Here is a 9,200-nt window from a genome sequence, read left to right as displayed (position 1 = left end):
TGTATGCTTAATCTCCTCATATAAATCTTTGTTGCCTAAGCTATATATTGTTCAGTAATTGCCACTAATCTCAACCACTAATTTTAGTAAATGTGCTTTTTTCCTCTTGGTTGTCTTCAGAGGACTCGGTTAGTCTCATGCTACAAAGATGGTTTTCTCCTCAATATAAACATGAGTGTTTTCATAGAGAATAAATTTCTACGTATTTCCTGGTCCTGATGCCTGTCACATATCCCCTTCAGAAAGTTAAGGTCAGATGAAGGACATTAGTTTGAATCAGAGCTCTACTCCTTATGGATAATGAGACCCTATACATAACTACTTAGCCAAGCAGAGCACACCAGAGGAATGGATACTTTAGGGCCAATGAGCAGTTGTGTGGGGCCATGAACACACCAAATTGTGAAATCTGTAAATAATTAATTAAATAAGAATAACTGAGCATAGTAACATTCAAAACACGTAGTTCTCTGTTCTTGACCAATGATAAAGCAGACAGAAGTTCAAGGCTCAAACCCCTGTTGGGTTCCCTGTTCCCCCAAGAATCTACTTCTCGCTCTTATGTTTCCTTTCCCCAAATTCATGTTCTCTCTCTCTCTCTGTCAAATAAGTGAATAAAATCTTTGACAGAGAGAGAGCACAAGCAGGGGGAGTGGCTGGCAAAGGGAGAAGCAGGCTCCCCTTGAACAAGGAGCCTGATGCAGGACTGGATCCCAGGATCCTGTGTTCATGACCCGACTTGAAGGCAGGTGCTTAATTGACTGAGTCTCCCAGGAGTCACTAAATAAAATCATTAAAAAAAAAAAGGAAGTTCAAGAATATTGAAATCTAGGCATTACATCACCTAGAAAACAATGCTGTCACTATAAAATACACCCCATGAGAAAGCGTAAGGAAATGGAAAAATATTCTCTTCAGATTGTTAAGACAAAAATAAAAAAGCAGAAGACAAATTGCTATACATCCTGTCACACATTTTCATTTCAAATACAATCAGAATAAATACTGGTTGGAAACTGTGAAAATGAAGAGTGTTTACCTTTGTCTGGATTACAGCTGACTAGGTTTCTTTGGTTTTTGTTTTGCTTTGTTTTAGGGATTTTATTTATTTATTTGAGAGAGAGAGCATGCTTCCACAACCTGCGGGTGGGGTGCACAAAGGGAGAAACAGACTCCTCGCTGAGCAAGGAGTCCCACGCGGGGCTCCATCCCAGGACCCTGAGATCATGACATGTACAGAAGGCAGCCACTTGATCAACTGAATCACCCAAGCACCCCTGTTTTTGGTTTTGGTCTTTTTTAAGATTTGTGATTTTTTCCAAAATTCCTAACATTTCTGAATTGAATATGTGTTACTTCTCTTAAAAGAAAAAAAGTGGAGATGTTATTTAACATATTGCCTTCTTAAATCAGATGTTGAGGTTGTTTTCAGCCTCATCAAACCCTCTTCTTACTGCAGTGAGACCATATATTCACCTAGAGTTTTGGACACCTCTTCCAGTTGGGTAATACTGATAGAGGAATGTTTGGAATCCCAGGGTAGCTCAGAGAATTCTTGACTGATTTCTATGGGGTTAACTCACTTCTTTCTCCCCAAGAAGACTTCGAGAAAAATACTTCACCCTCTGGATAACTGCAATTCTTCTTAGGATTTATTTATTTAGCAAAGACAGGTAAACCCTCCTACACTGTTGGTGGGAATGCAAGTTGGTGCAGCCACCTGGAAAACAGCATGGAGGTTCCTCAAAAAGTTGAAATAAGAGCTACCCTGCCACCCAGCAATCACACTACGGGGTAATTACCCTAAAGATGCAAATGCAGTGATCCAAAGGGGCACGTACACCCGAATGTTTATACCAGCAATGTCCACAATAGCCAAACTATGGAAAGAACCTAGATGTCCATCGACACATGAATGGATAAAGAAGATGTGGTGTGTATATGTACAACGGAATACTATGCAGCCGTCAAAAGAAATGAAATCTTGCCATTTGCAGCAATGTGGATGGAACTGGAGGGTATTATGCTGAGCGAAATAAGTCAACTAGACAAAGACAATTATCATATGATCTCCCTGATATGAGGAATTTGAGAGGCAAAGTGGGGGGTTTGGAGGGTAGGGAAGGAAAAAATGAAACAAGATGGGTCGGGAGAAAGACAAACCATAAGAGACTCTTAATCTCACAAAACAAACTGAAGGCTGCAAGGGGAGGGGAGGTATGGGGACGGTGGTTGGGTTATGGACATTGGGGAGGGTATGTGCTATGGTGAGTGCTGTGAAGTGTGTAAGCCTGACAATTCACAGACCTGTACCCCTGGGGCAAATAATACATTATATGTTAATTATTTATTTATTTATTTATTTATTTTAGAGAGAGAGGGCAAGCAAGCACATGTGAGGATGGGGCAGAGGGCGAGGGAGAGAGAGAAACCAGCAGACTCCAGGCTGAGTGTAGAACCCAATGTGGGCCTTGACCTCAAGACCCTGAGATCTAGAGATAAGTCAAAACCAAGAGTTGGTCACTTTGACTGTACCACTCAGGGGTCCCAGCTGCAATATTTTTTTAAAGATTGATCGATTGGTAGGGAGAGGGTGGTTGGGTTATGGACAATGGGGAACCTATGTGCTATGGTGAGTGCTGTGAAGTGTGTAAACCTGGCAATTCACAGACCTGTACCCCTGGGGCTAACAATACATTATAGATTAATAAAAAAATAAAAAATTTTTTTTAAAAGATTGGTTTTTAAGTAATTTCTATACCTTATGTGGGGCTCAAAATCATGACACCAAGATCAAGAGTCAGCATGCTCTTCTGACTGAGCCAGCCAGGGGACCCAGCCATTTTTTCTTTGATGTCTTTCAGAAGGATGACTGGTAAACACACCATCCAGACAATCCCTATTTTGATACAAAAATATTTTTCTCTAAGAAGAATCGTCATTGACTTCTCCCTTGGTGTCCCACCATTCTTTCTTGAGAAAGCAGTTTGGTGTTGGGAAGAAAGCACATTTTGCCTGATGACCATTTTAGGTATCATTAAAATTTGTCATTAAAAGGCCTAATACGTAGGGGGCCTGGGTGGGTCAGTTGTTAAATGAGCATCTGCCTTCAGCTCAGGTCATCATCCGAAGGTCCTGGGCTCCAACTCCCTGTTGGGGTCCCTGCTCAGTGGAGAGCCCGCTTCTCTCTCACCCTCTGCCTGCTGTTCTGCCTACTTGTGCTCTCTCTCTGTCCAATGACTAAATAAAATCTTTTTTTAAAAATATTTTAGCTATCCTGTTGTGTGCCGCTTGCTGTTAATTGACCATGCCTTCTCACAAGACTTTCAGGATCAAGCGATTCCTGGCCAAGAAACAAAAGCAGAATCATCCCATTCCCCAGTGGATTCGGATGAAAACTGGGAATAAAATCAGGTACAACTCCAAGAGTAGGCACTGGAGGAGAACCAAGCTGGGTCTCTAAGGCGTCCCATATCACTCGATGACACACCTAACTGGCACCACATATTTAATTAAGCTACTTGAAGATCATGTGTTCTACTCCGTCACCCTATAAACACCTTTCTGCTTGCCCAATAGATACCATTTATCAGCGAAAGATTTTTCTGTTACTATAGCTCTGCACCAGTGGGTTGGTTTGGTAATAAATGTGAGGCCTTTGAGCTGTAAAAATAAATAAATAAATAAATAAAATAAAAGTATTTTATTTATTTATTCATTTATTTATTTATGAGAGACAGAGAAAGAGAGAGGCAGAGGCAGAGGGAGCATCAGTATCCCCATTAAGTAGGGAGCATGATGAGGGCTCAAACCCAGGATCCTGGGATCATGACCTGACCTGGAGGCAGATGCTTAACTGACTGAGCCACCCAGGTACCCCGGTTGCCAATTAGTTTTATTGATGGTTTCCTTTATTGTGCAGAAGCTTTTTCTTTTGATGTAGTCCCAATGGTTTATTTTTGCCTTTACTTCCTTTGTCTCAGGAGATATATCTATAAATTTGTTGCTATAGCTGAAGTCAGAGTAATTACTGCCTGTGCTCACTTCTAGGATTTTTATGGTTTCAGGTCTCACATTTAGGGTTTGTTTTTGTTTGGTTAAAGACAGTGGTCCGTTTCATTCTTTGGTTTGTAGCTGTCCAGTTTTCCCTATAGTTTGTGGGGTTTTTTTTAATTTTAATTTTTTTATTAACATGTATTATTAGCCCCAGGGGTACAGGTCTGTGAATTGCCAGGTTTACACACTTCACAGCACTCACCATAGCACATACGTTCCCCAATGTCCATAACCCAACCACCCTCTCCCTACCCACCTCCCCCGCCCCTGGCAACCTTCTGTTTGTTTTTGTGAGATAAGAGTCTCTTATGGTTTGTCTCCCTCCTGATCTCATCTTGTTTCATTTTTTCCTTCCCTAACCCCAAACCCCCCACTTTGCTTCTCAAATTCCTCATATCAGGGGATCATATGATAATTGTTTTTCCCTGATTGATTCATTTCCCTCAGCATATACCCTCTAGTTCCATCCACGTTGTTGCAAATGGCAAGATATCATTTCTTTTGATGGCTGCATAGTATTCCATTCTATATGTGTGTGTGTGTGTGTGTGTGTGTGTGTGTGTGTGTGTGTGTGTACCACATCTTCTTTATTCATTCATCTGTTGATGGACATTTAGGTTCTTTTCATTGTTTGGCTATTGTGGACATTGCTGCTATAAACATTCGATGGCACATCCCTTTCAGATGTCTACATTTGCATCTTTAGGGTAAATACCCAGTAGTGAGATTGATGGGACATAGAACAGCTCTATTTTCAACTTTTTGAGGAAACTCCATGTTGTTTTCCAGAGTGGCTGCATCAGCTTGCATTCCATCAATAGTGTTAGGAGGGCTCCTCTTTCTCCACATCCTCGCCAGCATCTGTCGTTTCCTGACTTGTTAATTTTAGCCATTCTGACTGGCATGATGTGGTATCTCATTGTGGTTCTGATTTGTATTTCCCTGATGCCGAGTGATATGGAACACTTTTTCATGTGTCTGTTGGCCATGTGGAGGTCTTCTTTGCAGAAATGTCTGTTCATGTCCTCTGCCCATTTCTTGATTGCTGTTGGGGTCCGTTATCAAAGAAATGAGACTGAGACAAAGTGAAAGTTATGCGAAGTCTTATTCTATGCCAAGCATTAGAAGTTAAACTGACAGGCCAGGGGAACGAGACTGAGACAAAGTGAAAGTTATGTGAAGCTTTATTCTATGCAAAGCATTAGAAGTCAGACTGATTGGCCAGGGCCACCTCCAAAGAGAGTGACTCCCTCCCAATCTCACAGGCTGGTTTTATAGGGCATAACGGCAGACCCAAGGTACGTGGCTTCTATTGTTAAGGCGTTTACTCCCAGAATCGATACCCAGAACCATACCAGGAACTACTGGGGCGTTTATTCCTGGAATGAAGTCCGTGGATGTAAACAACAATATGGCTACCTAGGCAATATGGAGTTGCTCTGGCTAAGCAGGCCCTAATAGTTAAACAGGTTTTAACATTAAATTGGTCCTAACAATTGCATTATTTGTTCTTTGGGTGTTGAGTTTGATAAGTTCTTTTTTTTAAGATTTTATTTATTTATATGACAGAGAGAGATCAGAAATAGGCAGAGAGGCAAGCAGAGTGAAAGGGGGAAGCAGGCTCCCTGCTGAGCAGAGAGTCCAATGTTGGACTCGATCCCAGGACCTTGAGATCATGACCTGAGCTGAAGGCAGAGGCTTAACCCACTTAGCCACCCAGGTGCCCTGATAAGTTCTTTATAGATTTTGGATACTAGCCCTTTATCTGCTATGTCATTTGCAAATATCTTCTTCCATTCTGTCAGTTGTGTTTTGGTTTTGTTAACTGTTTCCTTTGCTGTGCAAAAGCTTTTGATCTTGATGAAGTCTCAATAGTTCACTTTTTCCCTGGCTTCCCTTGCCTTTGGCGATGTTTCTAGGGAGAAGTTGCTGCAGCTGAGGTTGAAGAGGTTGCTGCCTGTGTTCTCAAGGATTCTGATGGATTCCGTTCTCACAATAAGGTCTTTCATCCATTTGGAGTCTATTTTTCTGTCTGGTGTAAGGAAATGGTCCAGTTTCATTTTTCTGCACGTGGCTGTCCAATTTTCCCAACACAATTTGTTGAAGAGACTGTCTTTTTTCCATTGGATATTCTTTCCTGCTTTGTCAAAGTTTAGTTGACCATAGAGTTGAGGGTCTATTTCTGGGCTCTCCATTCTGTTCCACTCATCTATGTGTCTGTTTTTGTGCCAGTACCATACTGTCTTGATGATGACAGCTTTGTCATAGAGCTTGAAGTCTGGAAATGTGATGCCACCCCCTTTGGCTTTCTTTTTCAATATTCCTCTGGCTATTCGAGGTCTTTTCTGGTTCCATATAAATTTTAGGATTATTTGTTCCATTTCTTTGAAAAAGTGGATGGGATTTTGAAAGGGATTGCATTTAACGTGTAGATTGCTTTAGGTAGCGTAGACATTTTCACAATATTTGTTCTTCCAATCCATGAGCATGGAACATATTTCCATTTCTTTGTGTCTTCCTCAATTTCTTTCATGAGTACTTTATAGTTTTCTGAGTACACATTTTTTGCCTCTTTGATTAGATTTATTCCTAGGTATCTTATGATTTTGGGTGCAATTGTAAATGGGATGGACTCCTTAATTTCTCTTTCTTCTGTCATTTTGGTGTATAGAAATGTAACTGTTTTCTGTACATTGGTTTTATATCCTGACAGTTTACTGAATTCCTGTACAAGTTCTAGCAGTTTTGGAGTGGAGTCTTTTGGGTTTTCCACATAAAGTATCATATCATCTGCAAGGGTGAGAGTTTGACTTCTTCTTTGCTGATTTGGATGCCTTTAATTTCTTTTTGTTGTCTGATTGCTGAGGCTAGGACTTCCAGTACTATGTTGAATAGCAGTGGTGATAACGGACATCCCTGCCATGTTCCTGACCTTAGCAGAAAAGCTTTCAGTTTTTCTCCATTGAGAATGATATTTGCGGTGGGTTTTTCATAGACGGCTTTGGTAATATTGCGGTATGTGCCCTCTATCCCTACACTTTGAAGAGTTTTGATCAGGAAGGGATGCTGTACTTTGTCAAATGCTTTTTCAGCATCTATGGAGAGTATCTTGTTCTTTCTTTGTTCTTTCTTTTATTATGGTTCTTGTTCTTGTTCTTTCTTTTATTAATGTACTGTATAACACTGATTGATTTGTAGATGTTGAACCAAACACTGCTGTGGAATAAATCCCACTTGGTCGTGGTGAATAATCCTTTTAATGTACTGTTGGGTCCTATTGACTAGGATTTTGGTGAGAATTTTTGCATCTGTGTTTATCAAGGATATTGGTCCGTAATTCTCTTTTTTAATGGGGTCTTTGTCTGGTTTGGGGATCAAGGTAATGCTGGCCTCATAAAATGAGTTTGGGAGTTTTCCTTCCATTCCTATTTTTTGGAACAGTTTCAGGAGAATAGGAATTAATTCTTCTTTAAATGCTTGGTAGAATTCCCCTGGGAATCCATCGGACCCTGGGCTCTTGTTTGTTGGGAGATTTTTGATGACTGCTTCAATCTCCTTACTGGTTATGGGTCTGTTCAGGTTTTCTATTTCATCCTGGTTCAGCTGTGGTAGTTTATACGTCTCTAGGAATGCATCCATTTCTTCCAGATTGTCAAATTTGCTGGCATATGGTTGCTCATATTATGTTCTTATAATTGTTTGTATTTCTTTGGTGTTGGTTGTGATCAATCCTCTTTCATTCATGATTTTATTTATTTGGGTCCTTTCTCTTTTCTTTTTCATAAGCCTGGCCAGGGGTTTATCAATCTTACTAATTCTCTCAAAGAACCAGCTCCTAGTTTTGTTGATTTGTTCTATTCTTTTTTTGGTTTCTATTTCATTGATTTCTGCTCTGATCTTTATTATTTCTCTTCTCCTGCTGTGTTTAGGGTTTCTTTCTTGTTCTTTCTCCAGCTCCTTTAGGTGTAGGGTTAGGTTGTGTACCTGAGACCTTTCTTGTTTCTTGAGAAAGGCTTGTATCACTATATATTTTCCTCTCAGGACTGCCTTTGCTCTGTCTCACAGATTTTGAACCTTTGTGTTTTCATTATCATTTGTTTCCATGAATTTTTTCAATTCTTCTTTAATTTTCTGGTTGGCCCATTCATTCTGTAGTAGGATGCTCTTTAGCCTCCACGTATTTGGGATCTTTCCAAATTTCCTCTTGTGATTGAGTTCTAGCTTCAGAGCATTGGGGTCTGAAAATATGCAAGGAATGATCCCAATCTTCTGGTACCAGTTGAGACCTGATTTGTGACCCAGGATGTGATCTATTCTGGAGAATGTACCATGTGCACTAGAGAAGAATATGTATTCTGTTGCTTTGGGATGGAATGTTCTGAATATATCCGTGATGTCCATCTGGTCCAGTGTGTCATTCAAGGCCTTTATTTCCTTGTTGATCTTTTGCTTGGATGATGGGTCCATTTCAGTGAGGGGGGTGTTAAAGTCCCCTACTATTATTGTATTATTGTCGATGTGTTTCTTTGATTTTGTTATTAATTGGTTTATCTAGTTGGCTGCTCCCATGTTAGGGGCATAGATATTGAAAATTGTTAGATCTTCTTGTTGGACAGACTCTTTGAGTATGATATAGTGTCCTTCCTCATCTCTTATTTTAGTCCTTGGCTTAAAATCTAATTGATCCGATATAAGGAATGCCACCCCAGCTCTCTTTTGATGTCCATTAGCATGGTAAATTGTCTTCCACCCCCTCACTTTAAATCTGGAGGTGTCTTTGGGTCTAAAATGAGTTTCTTATAGACAGTATATTGATGGGTTTTGTTTTTTTTTTCCCATTCTGATACCCTGTGTCTTTTGATTGTGGCATTTAGCCACAATTGAGATATGAATTTAGTGCCATTGTATTGCCTGTAAGGTGACTGTTACTGTATATTGTCTCTGTTCCTTTCTGGTCTACTACTTTTCAGCTCTCTCTTTGCTTAGAGGACTCCTTTCATTATTTCCTATAGAGCTGGTTTGGTGTTTACAAACTCTTTTAGTTTTTGTTTGTCCTGGAAGCTTTTTATGTCTCCTTCTATTTCCTTTTTTTTTTTTCCAGCATAACAGTATTCCTTGTTTTTGCACCACACCCAGTGCTCCAT

The 9,200-nt window shown here is 40.2% G+C and overlaps 1 protein-coding gene across 1 annotated transcript; it reads left to right on the top strand.

Moving 5' to 3' along the window:
* The first annotated feature begins 3,280 nt into the window (after window positions 1–3,280).
* LOC125105337 (60S ribosomal protein L39-like) lies at window positions 3,281–3,665 on the top strand. The gene has a single exon (XM_047738729.1). It carries the CDS (start codon window positions 3,308–3,310, stop codon window positions 3,461–3,463), a length of 156 nt encoding a protein of 51 aa, XP_047594685.1. The 5' UTR covers window positions 3,281–3,307; the 3' UTR covers window positions 3,464–3,665.
* The last annotated feature ends 5,535 nt before the right edge of the window (window positions 3,666–9,200 follow it).

Source organism: Lutra lutra, chromosome 7 (genome assembly GCF_902655055.1).
Source record: "Lutra lutra chromosome 7, mLutLut1.2, whole genome shotgun sequence".
Lineage (NCBI taxonomy): Eukaryota > Metazoa > Chordata > Mammalia > Carnivora > Mustelidae > Lutra > Lutra lutra.
Note: the sequence above shows the minus strand (reverse complement) of the source record. Positions and strands in the feature narration are given on the sequence as shown.

Excerpts from the sequence above, each read along its gene's own strand:
- LOC125105337 (XM_047738729.1), top strand. The coding sequence starts at position 3,308 with ATGCCTTCTCACAAGACTTTCAGGATCAAGCGATTCCTGGCCAAGAAA.